General features: G+C 43.1%; 2 protein-coding genes across 3 annotated transcripts; one reads left to right on the top strand and one right to left on the bottom strand.

Moving 5' to 3' along the window:
• Positions 1-34: 34 nt before the first annotated feature.
• Positions 35-6354, bottom strand: hsd17b14 (hydroxysteroid (17-beta) dehydrogenase 14). 2 transcript variants are annotated; one of them, XR_003928620.1, is made up of 10 exons: positions 6053-6354; positions 5923-5961; positions 5604-5701; positions 4674-4740; positions 4486-4577; positions 4088-4192; positions 3926-3993; positions 3049-3145; positions 302-511; positions 35-166 (listed from the first exon to the last, which is right to left on the bottom strand). XR_003928620.1 is itself a non-coding variant. In XM_030058274.1 (9 exons), the coding sequence occupies exons 1-9, from the start codon at positions 6132-6134 to the stop codon at positions 365-367; spliced, it is 795 nt and encodes a 264-aa protein (XP_029914134.1). In that variant the 5' UTR covers positions 6135-6354; the 3' UTR covers positions 211-364. The 2 variants fall into 2 exon arrangements, 1 of the variants encoding a protein (XP_029914134.1); XM_030058274.1 differs by lacking the exon at positions 35-166 and having other exon boundaries at positions 211-511.
• A 2527-nt stretch (positions 6355-8881) lies between these two features.
• Positions 8882-13255, top strand: kcna7 (potassium voltage-gated channel, shaker-related subfamily, member 7). The gene is made up of 2 exons (XM_030058213.1): positions 8882-9592; positions 12314-13255. The coding sequence occupies exons 1-2, from the start codon at positions 8882-8884 to the stop codon at positions 13253-13255; spliced, it is 1653 nt and encodes a 550-aa protein (XP_029914073.1).
• Positions 13256-18426: the final 5171 nt, after the last annotated feature.

Genomic DNA, 18426 nt, shown 5'->3' with positions numbered 1-18426 from the left:
GTGATTGGTGGGCGTGACAAATGCGTGCCGCTTGATTGGACGAAACCAGAGGGCTGGAAAAATGGGAGGTCATTTGGGTTCACAGACAGAGCTGGTGATTGGTCCAGGGCTGGGGAGTGGTGCGGGTCTTGTTTCATGGTTGGCCATGGTCCCAGGACCTCAGCGTCTAGCCACACAAAAGTTGCCACTGTAAATGAGTGAAACAGTCCTTTATTTTGTTGTACTAAAAATTAGACAGCCTTTATTGTGTAAAATTATACAGAAATCCTTTTATAAATGTAACCAGCACACCTAAACATACAACAGTGTATTCAGTTAAATGGGTTATTCCTCAGCCCTGTGGACACAGTGGAGGCCCGAATGGTTAGGATGGGATCTGACTCTTGAAGCCATAGTTGAGCTCGGCTCCTCCGCTGAGCAGCAGGTCGATGCCGGTGCAGAACGTGGCGTCGGCTGCCAGGAACAAGGCAGCCAGGCCGCTCTCTGCCTCTGTCCCCATTCGACCTAAGAGCTGTTCAGCAGAGGGAAGAAAACAAGCCTGAATTGTTGCCGCGGAAGCACAAGTCATCTGTCTTCCATTCACACAACCGGACTGTAGCTGACTGTGTTGGCTCACTTCAGTGTGTGTGTGTGTGTGTGTGTGTGTCACTGTCTTGCATCAGCTTTCGTGTTTGCAGTTAAAACCATATTTAAAAAAAATTAGAGACTTGCATTTTTCACTGTTACATACTGATTAAGAGTGACTTAATCATTCTATCCTTTTTTTTAAGTAAAATTCAAAAAGATCTGTCCAAAATGAAACTAGATGCAGTGTTGTATTCAGATGCCATGCCTCAAAAACTACCAGTATAAGCTTTACAGTCGCTGATGGCATAATATAAGTTTTCAAATCTTCCATATTCATTGCTTAAATAAATGGAAAGAGTAAGTACTGTATAATAACTTATTGATCACAAAATGCTGACTCAAACAAGCACCAGCTTTTAATTTGTCCTAACTGATATTGAGCAAGACGTCATATTCTAAGCAATATTAATATCGGAGGAAAAATATATTTTGGCTTCAAGTTGTCCCGTCCACACTTGATGTATTGTTTCCAAAGTTTTAGAAATAGGCAACACCCTTTTTTTCCCCCCTTTGGCATGTTTTGAATATTAACTCCAATGCATGGGATGTGCAGACTTTCCCTCGACTAAATTTCAAACAGGCATACAAAAAAAAATGCATCTCTGAAATAAATTGCAATATTGCTCAGAGAGTGATTCTGCATGTTATCCCCGGGATCCTTGAAGAATTTTGTCTGAAAACTTTCCAGAAATGGGAATTACAGGCCTGCTTTTCTTGAACCCTCTTAGCTATGGCAATTGATTCTGTCATAACTGCTGGATAATAAAATATATGGTCATAAAGCAATATAACCTTGCAATAGTATCTGCTAATGTGATGCTTTTCTGGATAATGTTGTGAAATCACATCATTATATTACATCACTTACCTCATAAATAGTGAACACATTAAGCTGATAATAAGCAATTACATTGTTACAACTTCAGTTATTTCAATAAGAGTCAATATTAATTTTACAACACCCCTTATGAAGTGATAATCACCAGTTAATGCTATATATATTCTTCTCTTGAGAGTTTGAGCAACTGCAGCTGACTCAATTTCCCCTCGGGGGTCAGTAAAGCATTTCTGATTGTGAAACTACAACAAAAGGTTTCACCACGTTGTTCTTTGTTGCTGGTTTTCGGATGTTCAATAAATAAGAACCACAGGAGCTACAAAGTGTGGACTCCTTCTGTTTTTGTTTATCTGGTTTGGAACAGCAGCCACCCAGAGGGTTTGTGGATTTGCATGTTCACTTAAATGTTTTTTTTTTTTTTTTTTTAACTAACATTCAGAGAGGTGTTTCACCACATTTTGATGAGTTTTTACATTTTCCATCAGTTATGACATCATCAGTTTCTGCAGGAGAAGTAAACATCTTTCTTCCGGCCTCGCCATGAATAATGAAGTGCAAGCTGATACTAAAAGACAGCTGACCGGTCTCTCGTCTCTTGCGGATAACACACACCCTGCAAGTTTCAAAGGCCTTTTCCCACCTCGGCTGGTTTGGGTCATAATTTACAGAACAAAAGCGCTCTGTGGCAGAAACACACTGACTGTCACCCTGGGAGGATCCACAGCAATGGGAGCGAGAGGGTTAAACATTTACAACACAATGGAGCAAGCTGAGAGAGAGCCTGCTGGATCATTAACACCACAGTGCTGCAGGGGCTGGGGGCCGTTCTTCAGTGATTTAACCTGGAGTCTTTTTCTACATTTTCACCGGCGCTGCAGCTCGGTGGTTGTGTCTGTTGAGCCGAGTTTTTGTCCAGATGTGCAGCAGGAAGCCGCGCTGCCAGCAACACAAGGACACTTGTTTTACAAGCTCACTTCAAAACTCCGCTACGCAAAAGCCATGTTTTCTTCACTTTATTTTTCAACCCAATAATGAAACTGCATATTTAACAGCACTGGGAAGAGTTTAAAGGGGTTTCCACTTTTTAAAACCTTTTAAAATTCATTATTTTCTTGAAAAAAATGATGATTTTTGTCAATATTTGATATGATGCATGCTAATAATAACTGGATAATGACTATCATGAATGTCACCACCAACTCCATATTCCTTATGGCAAATGTCAGTAGATACACACTACATAAAACACCTTTTTTCACAAGTTTTCATGTAATTCCAAAATCTTTCAAGTCCTGGAAATGATTAGCTCCCATTTCAAGATTTTTTAGGATTACAAGCTGAATAATTGTTTCAGGCTAACACGTACAGGCCATTGTTTCATGTTCAGGCTATTTTACTGTAGGCTACAAATATCGAGTGCATTTCTTATTTCTAATCTGAACTGAGTGTATTTATCGTGTTGTGTGTATTTACTGTACTGAGCTACTGGATGCCTAAATAAATGTATGTATGTATCTATCTATTTATCTATGATCCTTCACTGAACTTTCCAGACCTTTGTGAGTTCCTGTGGGAAAACTTGCCTGGGCATTTTCTCCTGCTTTAATGGTTTCTGCAGGGTTTGTTGTTTGTCCTGCTAATTCTTCCCACAGAGGCGTCATCACATTTCCAGGGGAGATGCTGCAACAAATGGCAAACAGTTTGGCACATGGGTGCTGTCAAGTTAGGAACCAGGAGGTTTAAGGGGCATTATGCAAAAGTGTAGAGGGCTGATTTAAGCAAGGCTCCTTTAGACTCAAATGACAAAAACACAGAAGAAGCACAAAATGTATCAGTGAGTTGGGACAATGATGACATATATGTAGGCTTCAGTATCAAATTATGTGCTTATTCCATGTTTTTTTTGTTTTTGTTTTTTTCAGTTGAGTCTACATGTCACATCCCTTAAATCGACCCACAGCAATTTTGCATAGTGCTCACTTAAATAAATGTAGGGATGATCTATTTTAAATCTGATGATTTCACATCACAGCCTCCCAACACAGACACATAATACAGGCCAAGAATGCTTATTTGACTGGATATTATCTCAGGGAACATTTTGCTGTAAATTTTAACTATATAACTGTCATAGTGGTTAGACTGAAATCTATGATTGGAAAAGTCAATCTTTCTTCCGCAAATATGATCATTTATAGAAAAGGGAAGCACAGCAAATTGGAAAAGTCATTCTTATTTATTTTATATTTGGAACCATTTATAGGGAAGTAGATCATAATGAAATTAAACTAGTCTTCCTTTTGCTTTGTAATGGCCTGGAGCCCCTCCTAGGACCCCTTTCATTTCCTCATGAACCCCTGACACTCCTCCAAGGACGCCTGGAGGTCGCTGAACCGCTTTGAGAGCTACTTCTTAATCAGCACAAATTCAGGAGAATGAGACGAAACCGGTTGGACTCACCAGTTCACTCTCACTTTGTAGCGACTCTCATCCACAGCCATTGCTTTTGTCATGGCGATGATCGCCCCCTTGTGGGATAAAGATCACATTGCAGGACTTCAGCTGGCAGTAAAGGTGACGATGGGGAAGTGAGGATCGCTGTGGCTTCGACGATGGACTCACCTTGGTGGCGACATAAGGTGCAGCGTCTTTCTGACCAATGGTGGCCACCAGGCTGGACACATTAATGATGTTTCCTTGACTCTGTCGCAGATGTGGCAAGGCATACTGCACGGACAGAGAGGTGTCCTAGTAATTAAACATCCTACATGCTTGTTTGTGTGAGAAAGTGTGTGCATTTGTGTTATTTTTTAAATTCATTTTGGAAGCTTTTTTGGCCACATGAAAGTAATAATGGGCAGCATTCAAGCGGCAAAGGCATCAAAACCTTCAAAACTATCAAAAAACAAAAATCTACAATCAAGTTCGATGACATTTCAGGAAAATTCATCCATTCATCACTGATCCACACACACACACACACACACACACACACACTTGTTGTGAGGTGGAAACATTACTTTAGAGGCCAAGAAGTAGCTGACGAGGTTCAGATTCAGCAGGTCTCTGAACTCCTCCGCAGTCGTCTCATCAGTTGGTTTATGAGGCGGGTCTGAGGAGAGAGAGAGATGGAAAAAAAGTGAATGTAGGTGGAACAACAATGTGACTCAACATGCACGCGTTTCAGATAAAGAGATGAGACACTCACGCCACCCCGCATTGTTGACCAGGCAGTCGATTTGTTTATAACGTGCGACCGTCAAAGAGATCAGTCCCTGCGGAGAGATATTAACATCTCAATTCAGCTGCATTTGAACAAGGAGGGCAGATAAACCGGTTGGGCAAAAGTTACAACCATCACAAACACAGCCATAATAGACAGCACATCACCCGAGGGAGCACACAGAAGCACAAGCAAACACACAGAGTGCACTGATTAGTATTCAAATCAGTGCAACCTGATGCACTGGAGACAAAGAAAAACCCTGAAGGAGAGAGAGAGAAAGTGAAAGAGAAAGATGTCAGGGCTTTGAGCACTGTCAAAAGTACACGGGGCGGCGTGGCATCTTATCAACATCTGATCTTCTGGTGGTTAAAAAAACATCTTTTTTTTTTTTTCTTTAAAGATAATTAGCTATAATTAGTTGAATTATTTGGCTTTTCTGCTTCATTCTAGACTGGGAGAGCTGTGCTGAAGATGACCTTAAAACTCTGCTGGCACTGACTCCAGGCCAGGCTGATAAACAGGACACAAAACGAGCCACAGGTCTTGTGATCTGGACTTGACTCGTTCCATTTCATAACGAACTTACAGGCCAATAAAGAGCCTGTGAACATCTGCCAGGGCCTTTATCTCTGCTTTAATGTCTGCTCATTTGCTAATGGCTGCTTGTTGCCTGCTAATTCTTAGATCATTTCAATTTTACTATTTGTCTGTGCTCATGTGCGTTTGTATATTTGCTTTTAATGTTGTTGTTGTTTTTATTTTTATTTTTATAAGCCACCAACCTGCCTGGGGACTGTAGATGAAAATTAGCCCACATGGAAAAATATGGATGCAAGTGCTCATGTTAATTAATGTGCATTGTCCTTTCTTAAATAAATAAACACAAACATAAATATTAAAGTGGCACTTTACCTTGATGTCTTCCTCTTTGGAGATGTCACATGAGACAAATTTGCATGAACCTGGCCCTGCTTTATTTAGCTCCTCCTCTAGAGCCTCACCAACGGCAGCTGCACAAAAATAAATAAACATCATATACCACTTTAAACTGTCTTCCTAGTGTTGGTGTTATAACAGATGCACAACATTCCCATCCATCATCACTGGATATCACTTATAGTCACATTAGATGATGCACCAATGTAAGTGGTGACATTCTATATTTGTTATTCTTACAATGCGAATTTATGGGGGAAATGCAAAAATAATAATTTCAGATGAAATTACTCACCTCCTCTTGCGCAGAAGACGACGTTGGCACCATTCTCCACTAAAAAAAAATAAATACAAAATGTTTAGTATGCCTCTTCCTGGTGTGATCACAAACTTACCCATGCAAAATGAAATAGTGATTACCATACCAAAAACTTTGACAATCCCTCGGCCAATCCCTTTGGATCCCCCAGTGACGATGACCACTTTGTTGAGGTAGCGGAGGGCCATGACGCGCACAGCGGCCTCAGGATGACTGCTGTGCGGGTAATCCGGATGCAAAATGCGGGCCTGTGTATTAACGCTGCTTGTTACCCCGCAGCTGCAGAGGAGATTTTATTTTTTACTGCCTCCTAACAGAACAGGTTTGTGTCTGATCCGGTTCAGCCCGCCGCGTCCTAACATCACCTTCTGTGAAACTTCCTACAACAAGTTCAAAGTTCCTCATAATCATGAGGTTAGGCCTGGTGCGTTCAGGTGCTCTACGAAATATCGGGTCCTCTAAACTTCCGTGTTTGCTCACCAAATATGATGTGGTATGAGATGTGGTATCTAAGAGGGCGCAGAGCATGAAAACCACGTCAGTCACGGTACATATATATATATATATATATATATATATATATATATATGTGTGTGTGTGTGTGTGTGTGTGTGTGTGTATATGTATGTATGTATGTATGTATGTATATGTATATTTTTTTTTCTCCCAATATGTATGTATGTAGGCTATGTATGTATACAGCAATTTTGACCGATTAATTAATCAGAATATTAATTACATACTTTATTTCCGTGGCACCTTTCAAAATGCAAAAAGCTGTTTGACAAATTTCTAGGAAAGACTCTGGTTAAGAGTAGCAATAGTGAGTGAGAATAAAATGAAATGTCAGTAACAATATTGTTATCATATACTCTGCTAGTAAAATTCTGAAAAGGCCTTTTTGTGCAAATGTGGCACAATAGATCAATTAAATGATGAGCCATCCGAAGCCCCTTGCAAAATATTTCCATACAGCTTGATTAGTAAAATAAAACAGCTGGTCTGAGCGCTACTTTTGATAGATGCAGTATTTTCATATAATTTCTGACTATAAGCAACTGCACAGATATTATTTATGACTTTGAATCTTGGAAATACGAGTTTATGAGGGTCACTTGAATGCAGCGTTGGCAAAGCGACCATCAGCGATGTCTGTTATGGGAACTGTAGTTTTCCTGCGCACAGAAGCGGTAAGGAGATGCTGAAGTGGAGGCTACATGTGGTGGTCTAAAATAAGTCAGGGTCATCCACGTTTATTCTTAATATAAAACAGAAACAGCGATGGAATGGATTTTTGTGTCTAGCCTGCTTGGCAGGTCAAGTTTCATACCAGTTTTACACCCTCTTTAACCCAGTTTCAGTTTCAGAAATAATGCTGCACAAGCCACAGTCAGTCAGCCAGTTTTTATTTGAAACATACCGTGATAACAAGGGTATGAGGGCAATTATTCATGGATGAGACAGAATACAAGAGAAAAATACTAACCACATGTTAGTGGTCTACTTACATTTTCATCCATGAGTGTAAATCATTATAATCAGTACCATAACTTTATTATTATTATTATTATTATTATTATTATTATAGCCTACCTATGCTGTTAATTGTGTTCTCTGCATAGTGAGTGTACAAGCATGTGCATGAGTGTGCATGTGAGTTCATGTGCGTGCATGCATGCAAACATGACTGTTTCGGAGAGAGGGGCTACGAGGTTGACATTTTAGGGTTGTTGGGGGCAGGAAGGGGGTGGGGGGGGCAACGGTGCTCTTGGACAGGAGAGGGCAGAAGATTGAATTTCGACCTGACAGCATTCCCAGGAGACAGAGTGAGCGTGAGAGCGAGAGAGAGAGAGAGAGAGAGAGAGAGAGCAAAAAGGACAGAGCGAGGAGACCCACAAACAAGCTTAACTTTCTCACCCTCACCCAGGCTGGGAAATCAGGAGACAGATTAACACTGCAGCTCCTGTGGGAGCCGCACTACTCCCTACGCCCCCTCCCTCCCCCCCCTTGCTCTTGACACATGAAGGTGGGACAGGAGGGGAGGGGGTGGAGGGGGGTCTGAACATCATGATGAGGGAAGGGATAGACAAACTGTCTCAGAGGGAAGTGAGCGTGAGGCAGACAGGCTCCCTGCGGCGGAGGTACAGTAGCAGAGTCATTTGGTAACAAGTCTCAATCAGCAGCTCTGACAGGCGGGCAGAGGGGCTGCTGTGGGTTTCCCGGTAGCTGCACGAGTTTGGTAACCCACGGGCTGTTCATGAAAGCGCGGCGCTTACTGCACATATAGGGGCTTAATGCATGGTGTGTTTGCATGACGTTGATGCAAAATGTACTTGAAAATGGTGGAAAATGGGCTCCGAGCTTCAAGAACTTTCTGGATAATCCACTAATATCTGGAAAAACCCAAGTGAAAAAGTTCAACTGGGGTTTTTTAGGTTTTCTTTAGTATCTTCAAAGGCATTGCTTGCATTTTAAAAGTATATGATTCCTAACATCATATGATTGATGATGGTTTATGAAATGTACTTCTCTGTGATATCCAGCAAAGTGCTCCAGTGAATTCTGCAAAAAAAGTCAGGTGAGACGCTTGTTTTCCAATTTAATTGATTAGTTCTGAAGTACATGAGGACGATACATTTTTATTAAGTAATGCTGTATGTAACTAGTTGGTAGACAATTTATTGCACACTGTTTGTAATCGTACTCTTAGATTCCCATTTTTTAAAAGTGGTGAACATGATCTTGTGTCATGTCCCCATTTTCTTTTCAGATGTCTATCCTCTCATGTATATTCACATTTGCTTTTGCTTCTATATCAGAATGACCGCCTGTTGAACTTGTTTTTTTTTTTTTTTTTTTTTTTTTTTTTTTGCCTCCAGAGAGAAGTGACAAACTACAAAGAAAGGACAACATCTGTGAAAGCAAAAACTAAGAGATGGAAAATCATGGAGACGGAGGAGGTGGGGAAGGAGGAGGAGGAGAGACAAAAGACAAACAGCAGATCACAGAGAAGGGTAATGAGAGAAACAAGTGGACCAAAGACCACCGCAACAAGGTGGAGAAAGGAGAGAAGGAATGCACTGAAAAAGAGCGAAATGGAGAGGTCAAGAAGGAGGGTCGTCGCTCCCTGTGGAGGAGCGGCTGGGCTCTAACTGAACGCCTGGCCATCAACGTGTCAGGGATGCGATATGAGACCCAGCTCCGCACCCTCGCCCAGTTCCCTGACTCCCTTCTGGGCGACCCCCAGCGACGCCTCCGCTACTACGACCCCCTTCGAAACGAACTCTTCCTGGACAGGAGCCGCGTCTGCTTCGACGCCATCCTCTACTTCTACCAGTCCGGCGGGAGGCTGCGGAGGCCAGCCAACGTCCCGCTGGACATGTTTATGGAGGAGCTTCGCTTCTACGAGCTGGGAGACGAGATCATAGACCGCTTCAAGGAAGACGAAGGCTTCACCAAGGAGGAGGAGAGGCCCCTGCCCACCAACGAGCTGCAGCGGCGCCTCTGGATGCTGTTTGAGCACCCGGAGTCCTCCAGCGGAGCCCGCATCATTGCCATCATCAGCGTCATGGTCATTGTGGTTTCCATTCTCATCTTCTGCCTGGAGACTCTGCCTGAATTCAGGGCTGAGAAGGAACTGAGAGAGGTGAGAGGAAGTCATGTGATGGGTAGAGGACGGAGATGAGTGACTAAAACACAAAACAGCCCCTGGTGATTGATAGAGAGAGGAACAGTGACGACTCACAAGCCTTGAGATAGAGGTTAAGTCAGGAAAAATGCAAATAATGCTCGCATAAAGGAGCACGACAACGAGAGGAGTAAAGGAACTGGAAGGCAGCTGACAGGGTGCGAAGAGAACAGAGGTTAACACAGCGAGGAAGTGATGAGGTGAACGTAGAAGGGCGACAGGTGCTGACAGGTGTCACCTTGCCGAACATAAACGCCCCCCAGCTGAACCAGCAGGGTTAAAACGTCTTTATCTCCCGTCCTTTCTCAACGCTGCAAGAGGCGTGAAGGGTGAAATGCACAACTGAAGGGTGAACACAAACACTGGGAGAATTTGGGGGTTTGATTTAAGGCGACAGTCTCAAGCTGAGTTATTCCTGAGATTATTTTAGACTTGTCGTTAAATCTGATCCTCTCCGATTGAGGGGAAGGAATGAAAGGGATGGGGGCAGCAGTTAAGCGGTTGCTGGGGGGAAAAAAACAGAGTTAGAAGATGCAGGAAAAGATACAAGAAAGGGAGGGCAGTTAAGAGAGAAGGGCGAGAGAGGGATGAGGGAAAGAAATAGAGAAAGTGAGACAGAGCAGGTGGGATGGCGGGATGAGGTTTACTCTTAGAGGCAGGTTACGTTGCGGCGATGCTATTCCCAGCGGGCCGCCCGGGGACGACTACCGCAGCCAGAAAGTACATTTTGATGGCGCGGAGAGTTTTCAAGTGTTGAAGGGAGAGAGAGAGAGAGTTGAGAGGACAGGAGTCCGGTGGAAAGGCAAGTGTGAAGGCAAGGAAAGGAGATGAGTTTGTCTCACGTTACCCCTTGGAGATCTAAGGGGCTATATTTAGAGGAAGGACAACCCTGAGTGCGCATCAACACATAAACGAATGTCCGTATTAATAAACACCGTGACTCATACGCGCTGAAAGTGGCATGGAAAGACGGTTGCAGATCACCCTTTCTGATGACTGGCGCAAAATGAGATTAGCCTCACAGGCGCTTTGGTAGCATGGCGACAAGCTGGATCTGGATGTTTGAGATGCAGGGCTTGCCGGGGTTGCACTCCCCACCACCACTACAAAAAAAAAAAAAAAAAAAAAAAAAAAACCATCTATAACTCCCATGCATAGGCGAGCTCACGTGATCGGAGCGTTTGACACCTTAGACGATACACAAACAAACTCAATCTCGCGTGCACCGCGCCCCACCTAATCGGGTATCATGTGGCGTATACGATGGTGGCAAAAATAAGCAGAGGCGGTGTGTACATGCAGAATTTCGACGCTGACATAAGATCATGATGCATGCATGTCGTGGTCCTGGATCTAAGACCTGACATAGGGAGCTTTATGTTCTTAAGCGGCTGAAAAAAAACATGATGTGAGGACACAATGAAATGTGAGGAGAAGCTAAACTGTCTCTCATTTGTTCAGGTTTGCATATGTAGAGAGAAGAGAAGAAAACCATATAAATATACTATAACATGGGCAATTAGAGCCGAAAAACCATGAAAAGCTTAAAGTGAAATAGGCTACATCTAGTCAGACCACTAATAAACCACTAATACCTTCTCATTTTAAACCTACTTCATCTACTTCTGAGAAACAAAACAGCAGTCAAGTTAAATTAAGTGTCAGATTCCTCGGCCGTGCCGCTGTCTGGGGTGTAACGTAACCCAGGGTCACATGTGCTTAATGCTTTTTTGTGCGTTTAAATATAGAGAAACCAATTTATATAAAAGTCTACGAGGAAAAATAGAGAAGGGGAGTGGAAAAAGAAACGAGAGAGAAGGTTAGCACCGTATCAAAGATCTCTCAGTCTCAGTGAGATCGTGATGACGGATACATTCTCCAAATGTGCTGAGAACAAACTTGACCACTTTTAACCCTCCTGTTATGTTTGGGGTCAATTTGACCCCATTCAATGTTTAATGTCTCTAAATAAATCATTAACATCATTTGTTTTTTGCTTCATATTTAATGACTTTTCCTAATGTAATGGGTACTACCGGGTAAACACGAAATTCACATGATGATGTTTTCAATGTCCTGTACACACTTTGTAACGCATCGGTTATAAATAACAAAAATCTGTACTTAGAAATAATATAAAGCCACTAAAACACCAAAAATTAATATTTCTTTCCAATTTTAGGTCAGTCAGTGAGATTTTATGGTGATTTGCATATTTTTCCATAGTCGTGTAATAGGAATACTGGATGTATAAATGGAGGGGGGAGTTATGTTTTATTTAAAGGGCTACTTAGGTCGTCAACAAAGAAACATTAAGTACCTGACACATAAAGTTTGGTAACATTTTTAATTATAATAAATTTGCGGAGGTTTAATTTGGCCCCAAACATAAAAGATGTTAGAAAATGTGAACATAACGGGAGGGTTAAAATGTTCTCCCTCCTCCCTGTCCTGTTTACTCTCTCCTTGTTTTCACTGCAACACTTACCCTCCTGTAACCCTTGTTTCCATGGAGTTGTTTATTACACCCCCACCTTTCCCCTTTATTCTCCTATTTCTTTTCCCCCACTCCTGTGATAGCTTGATGACAGATGATAGAAACCGAGTAGATCATGTGTTTTGATTTGTTCATGTTTGAGTGCAGCTGTAACCGCATTCCCCTCTTCCTGTGTGTTTCAGCAATTCACCACCATACCCCACCCCACCATCGCGAACGAAACCATCTCGGTTCCACCTGGCTTCACGTCCTTCCAGGACCCGTTCTTCATCGTGGAGACGGTGTGTATCCTTTGGTTCTCCTTTGAACTCATCATGCGCTTCCTCTGCGCTCCCAGCAAGATGACCTTCTTCAAAGACGTGATGAACACCATCGACTTTTTTGCCATCATTCCTTATTTCGTCACACTGGGCACCGAGCTCGCCAAGGACAAAGGCGCCCAACCGTCCGTGTCCCTGGCCTTAATCCGGGTCATCAGGCTGGTGAGGGTCTTCAGGATTTTCAAGCTGTCCCGTCACTCCAAAGGGCTCCAGATCCTGGGCCAGACGCTGAAGGCCAGCCTGCGGGAGCTCGCCCTGCTCATCTTCTTCCTCTTCATCGGCGTCATCATCTTCTCCAGCGCCGTCTACTTTGCAGAGGTGGACAACCCTGACACGTTGTTCACCAGCATCCCCGAGGCCTTCTGGTGGGCCGTGGTGTCCATGACGACAGTGGGCTACGGGGACATGTACCCGGAGACGGTCGGCGGGAAACTGGTGGGCTCCATGTGCGCCATCGCCGGCGTGCTCACCATCTCGTTGCCGGTGCCCGTCATTGTCTCGAACTTCAGCTACTTCTACCACCGTGAGATGGAGTGTGAAGACAGCACGGTGTACAACCACGTCCCGACCTCGCTCTGGGAAAAGGACAAGGACGAGGACGAGGATGATGATGATGGTGAGGATGGAGCAGATGAGGGGCCTGAAGGCATGGGAGATTATTCACCTTTATATGGCCGCAACATCAAGGGTATATGCCCTCCCCTCAACAGGACTCTGCTGGCTGGGTTGTGTCCAGGGCAAGTGACTGGCGACCAGACGGGGGTGAACTACTACCTCAGAGAGCCTCTGGTCACTCAGGTTTGACCGGAGAACAGGATGGACAGAGTATTTTCAGATTTAAAAAGCTGCCTCACATCACGAGGAGAGAGCCACAATGGAAAGATGGTGCGGAAATGATGAACAGACAGAAAGTGGAAGGCAGAGGGAAGTGGGAGAAAAGAGACAGACGCTATATTTACACAAGGACTGACTTGCACTGACACTGACATTCATCATATGCTCAGAAATGATGAAAATACCGCAGCAAAGCCTTGGAGGAGAGACAGTTTCAACATTTGCGTTTACTCTGTCACGACGGCTATGAGCTGATGAATGTATGCACCAGTATGTCACCACGATCTGATGACAGACAACTGAAGCGATGCATGCCGGATATCCATTCGTTACATATTTACCAGATTGTGTCAGTGGTGGTATTACTATAAAAGAAGTGGACTGCAGTGCCATTAATTGTTACTGTCCACATAGCTGAACGCACAATGAGTGCGTACAGGATTTGAAGCTCCACCCTTGTGACAGCTATGGCAGGAATGCAGTGCTGTAATCTTGTGCTGACGCGGAAACAAAGAGATTGGTCATCAGCCGATAGTAGTGCAGACAGAGTTCATGCCAGCAAGTTGGTCCAGGGCCAGTTTATGTGTGACACAACGTAATGGATACGGCCGAGAGAGGTGCGTGGAGAAAGCTGATCCTCGCTCAGAGACAGTACAGCAGACGACATTTCTATCTCGGTGGCAAGGCCAAAGCTATGTTGCCTGCTGGCTGAAGCAAAGCTGTGTTCTGATGGTGTGGAGTCGACCCACCACTACTGCAAACACTGAACATTGGACGTTGATGCCATGGCATGCACCAACATTACAAACCTGTGTAAAAATAGCAGCAAAATGAATGAGTGTGTAGCTGCTACCTGGGCTATACTGTTTTATGAATTCAGAACCTAAAAATGTTTCTAACATCAGTTCAAAACAGTTCCTAAAACTGATTATTATTAAAAATATCCTTTGTAATTTTATCATGCTTTAGCACCATCTAGTGGCTACCATCATCCGCATCTGTGTACAGACTCAGGAGGTCGGGAGGTATAACCTAAATAGTGGTTAAATGGTCCTAGTTAGAGGAAATGTTTTGTTACACCACAACACTCAGTGTAAAACATAAGGTTAGACGGGGGCATCCCGGTAGAGGACGTACCGCGAATCAAGGCGGAGTCCTTACTGCAGCGGCCCGAGCTCGATTTCAGCCCGAGCTCTTCGCTGTATGTCAGCCTCTCTCTCTCTTGCTTTTTCTATCTCTGCTGTCACTATGAAATAAATCAGAAATCGCCCCCCAAAATATGATCTTTGAACACATAAGCTTCGTCTGGCTCAGAAGACAGTTGCTTCGCTGAAAAACAAACGTAAAAAAAAAACAATTGTTAGCCTAGTTCCATGGATGTGGTTAGTTGGCTATGACAATGTTATTCTAAACTGGCTGAACAAGTCTTGAGTAAAATGCACATGTCTTAAGCACGCAATAGCGCTGGTCACAGCGGTTAGCAGCCAGACTAGCGTGGCTATTTCGAAAGCTCAAACCTCCGATGCCCTTACTGCTTTGTTTTGATGATTGGCAAAGGTTTAGCAAGGCAGTTATTACATATCATACTTTATTTTTTACCATGCCACAAGGTCACATCGTGGAATTCTTATTGTTTGGGTTGATGTTGGCCAATGCCTGCACACTGCCAGCTTGCCAGGAACTATTAGCTGCTAAACTAAACTAAAGCCGCTGTGCCAAAAAAAGAATCAAAGCCAGAACCACCGTGCCTTGCTTCGCGTTCATGCTTTGGACTGTTTGGTTTGACTTTGAGCGGCGAAAACGCTGCGACAGTAGTGAAACAAAAGAGGAATGCGAGCTGCTGTATTGCTTCGGTGGGAGTGGGGGGGGGCAGGGGTTGTTTTGACTGTGTGGGCGCAGTGTGTGACCCGCATACGCTCTGATGAGAAGTGAGTGTAAGGGCGCTATGTCTATATGTCCTGCTTTATGTAATAAAGACTGTATTTTATCACTCCTGTCAGAGATTTCTGAATTCCTTCCACATGACTCGCTTTGAGTGCAGTGACTCAGGGAGAGGGTGATGCTGCTCAGATCTAAACAGCCTTTTCAGATGGGTTATACATACATTCCAGATAGATCTCAGATAGACGGTGCTTTATGGTCCGAAACCCTCTGAGAAATGCACTAATTTGTTCAGATGTGTCAGTGCAGGCTCTGTGGCGCTCCGTGCGATGACTGCTCCTGCCTCTAGATGTCAGAGTGTGTTTTACAAACGCCGTCACCGCACGCACCGCAACATCTGTCTGATTCCCTGCTGCCAGCGGGTTTGATTTACACCAGTGTGACTCGGAGGACCTCAAACCGCCGACACGCAACATGCCTTTGCTCTTGATATGATCATGTTCATTTGTGATTTACACACACCACTTTTCTTTCTGCACCCCAAGCCCTCGGTCTTATTCAGCACAGAACTTGAACCAGGAATTGAAAAAGGCGACATGGTTTATGCTCATTTACAAAACCAACAAATTCATTGGAGTAATTAATCATGACGAGATGACATCAGAGGAAACTTTAATAATCCTTGAAGATAACAATAATCACAAGTTATGTAATTATGCTGTTATTTTGCTTTTATGTCAACATTACACTAAGTACATTATTTACATTATTCTACATTTTATTCTGTGCCAGGCTCTTCTCTACTTTTCAGTGCATGATGTGCAGTGAATGCAGCGTAATAGTAATAATAACTGACCAGATGTGAATTATATTGATGCAGTTTGATACTTAACTGTTGTGGTAAAGATATGTTTTGCCATTTAGCAAACCTTTACACTGAGTTTTCTTAGACAGTGATATAAAAAAGCACTTATAAAAACAACTTTTTCTTTTCTCCATAATGTGGACAGGCTTAAATTTTCTGTTAATATTCTCAATCATTGTTTCTTCATTTCTTCCAAAACTAATGTCAGTATGCACAGTTAGAAGATTAGGCCAGCTTTTTCAGTTTAAAGAAAGAAAAGACAAAAATGTTTAACTGTAATTTTTTTTTTTTCATTTGTGTTTTAAGCTGAAAAGTGGGGTAGTGTTTTAGTTGTGCCTACATCACTCACAACACTGTGTCATCTAATAAATGCTTAAAGTTTTTAAGGAATTTATTTCTCATTAATTTCACATTCTGTTGCCAGACAGAAACTAACATTGCAGGCTTCTGTCATTATTTTGGATTAGAAGAAGAAACCTTTTGCAAAGCCGCGATCTTAGCCGCCGCAAATTAAAATCTGAGTAAACTTGAGGTGTTGATGCCACCGTCACAAGTCATGTCGTCTTGACCTGTGACTTATTTCGTAAAGTGAATCCTCTGCGAGATGTAATCACGTCGCCGGGATTGTAATTTCAGACAATAAAATTAATTAACCATCGTTTTGGTCTCGAACGCTCATTGTCTGAGAGAGATAACGGCCTCGCAGACAGGCTTTTGGAGCAGATGAGACCACACACACACACACACACACACACAAACACACATGATGCCGGTTCCACTGATTAAATTCCTGACCCCCCTCTCTCCCCTCAGATGGTGATATCTCTGTGTCATGCTACAGGCCAGATTAGAGCTTCATTTCAGCGACACCATCAGCCGCAGCTCTGGTCAGTCGAATTTCGACGGGCCACGAACGTGGACAAAATTTCGTGTTACACAAGGCCTCGAATTTCATAAAGGCCTGGTGCATTCCTCCGTCTCCTCCTCTCTTTGTCTCCCTGTCTCGCTCGGTGACGTGCAGGGTCGCGGCACTAACGTCAGTTCTGCTTGCAATTACCCACAGTGCCCTTATGCTGTCTGGGAAGAATGAGAAGGATTGACGTCTTTCTGGCCATCTGCCGCCCTCCTATTCCTCTCCCATCACTCACTCACTCGCTCGCTCGCTCCGGCCTTGTCCATCTCTAACTCTTCTCTGAGCGGATTAAGTGTGTTGGTATCTCTGTGTGTCTTTGTCTCATCAGCGTCTAAATAAGTGTGTGCAGTGTGTGCTTCGGAGTGTGTAGCTGCCGCCGCGTGTCTGTTGCGACTCCAGCATCCAGTAATAGCTTTGTCCGCGGGATTTTCCTTTCATCTTCAGTCACCACACACTGACGCGTGTCCCCCTTTTTTTTTCTTTTTTCTTTTTTTTTTTTTTAGAGCAAATCCTTAACAGTTTGCAAGATATTTAAGCAGCAGAGAAAACACCAGAGAACTGCCATTATTTTAAATAAATCTCTAAGATTTTATTGTATACTATATACACACACCACCTGGACCTGTTTACTCTGATTTAAGACTCGAGGATGCGGGGAGGCAGTCGATGATCTTAAATAAGAGTAAAAAAAAAACTAGCAAATTAAATCACAAGAAAATTTTTTTTTTTTTTACAAGAAAATTAAAACAAAATGTTGTGCATTTGAGCAAAGACACATAATAATCAGCATTTCAGACACCAGATCACAAAATAATAATAATAATAATAATATTAATATTAATACAAACCATAGACAAATCGCAGTAATAACAATATGGACATCACTGGCATTGTGATTCTTGTTGGGAAAACAAATGAGGTGATGTGGAGGATGACAATGGGAAGGTGCAAGAGGGTAGATATGAGTATAAAAAATAAAGTCTGCTGGTTGTACGTCCCTCTCAGTTACATAACACAGTCAGTGCTCTCGAGGTTTTACTTCCGCTTCCTTCCAGGAGACCACAGGGAGAAATGGATGGCACTACTCTAGCCGATGAGAAAGGACAAACTAATGACACGGTTCATGGTTGTGCGTCATGTGGCTTATATTCAGGTAACTTTCCTCCTCATGAGCAGGCTCACAAATCGCTGGTATCGAGCAAATGCAGAGGTAGAAAGTAAAAAAAAAAGTACATTTACTCAAGTACTGTGCTCAGTACACTCTGAGGTGCTACCAGCCTGGTACTTTTTACACCACTACGTTTATCTGGTGATTATTGCTACGCAGAGTAAAGATTCACCCAACACCTGTTTGACCACCTACCTACAACATAAAAACACTTAGAGGTTAATGCATCGATAATTTAACACTGTGAAAGGGACCAGAATTAGAGATATTTTATGTTTAACATATAAAGTACATTTTACTTCTTCTGCTGTTCC

The sequence above is a fragment of the Myripristis murdjan genome, chromosome 8 (assembly GCF_902150065.1).
Source record: "Myripristis murdjan chromosome 8, fMyrMur1.1, whole genome shotgun sequence".
In the NCBI taxonomy this organism is placed as follows: Eukaryota; Metazoa; Chordata; class Actinopteri; order Holocentriformes; family Holocentridae; genus Myripristis; species Myripristis murdjan.
The sequence above is the reverse complement of the archived record's forward strand: the minus strand, read 5'-3'. Positions and strand labels throughout refer to the sequence as shown.

What these genes read in the sequence shown, in the direction of transcription:
- hsd17b14 (XM_030058274.1), bottom strand. Translation starts at nt 6,134, where the DNA reads ATGGCCCTCCGCTACCTCAACAAAGTGGTCATCGTCACTGGGGGATCC. An exon ending in CGTCTTCTGCGCAAGAGGAG is followed by an intron (nt 5,702 to 5,922) that starts GTGAGTAATTTC and finishes ATTTTTGTGCAG; the next exon opens with CTGCCGTTGGTGAGGCTCTA. An exon ending in AAGCAGGAGAAAATGCCCAG is followed by an intron (nt 512 to 3,048) that starts GCAAGTTTTCCC and finishes TCTGCTGAACAG; the next exon opens with CTCTTAGGTCGAATGGGGAC.
- kcna7 (XM_030058213.1), top strand. Translation starts at nt 8,882, where the DNA reads ATGGAAAATCATGGAGACGGAGGAGGTGGGGAAGGAGGAGGAGGAGAG. An exon ending in CTGAGAAGGAACTGAGAGAG is followed by an intron (nt 9,593 to 12,313) that starts GTGAGAGGAAGT and finishes TGTGTGTTTCAG; the next exon opens with CAATTCACCACCATACCCCA.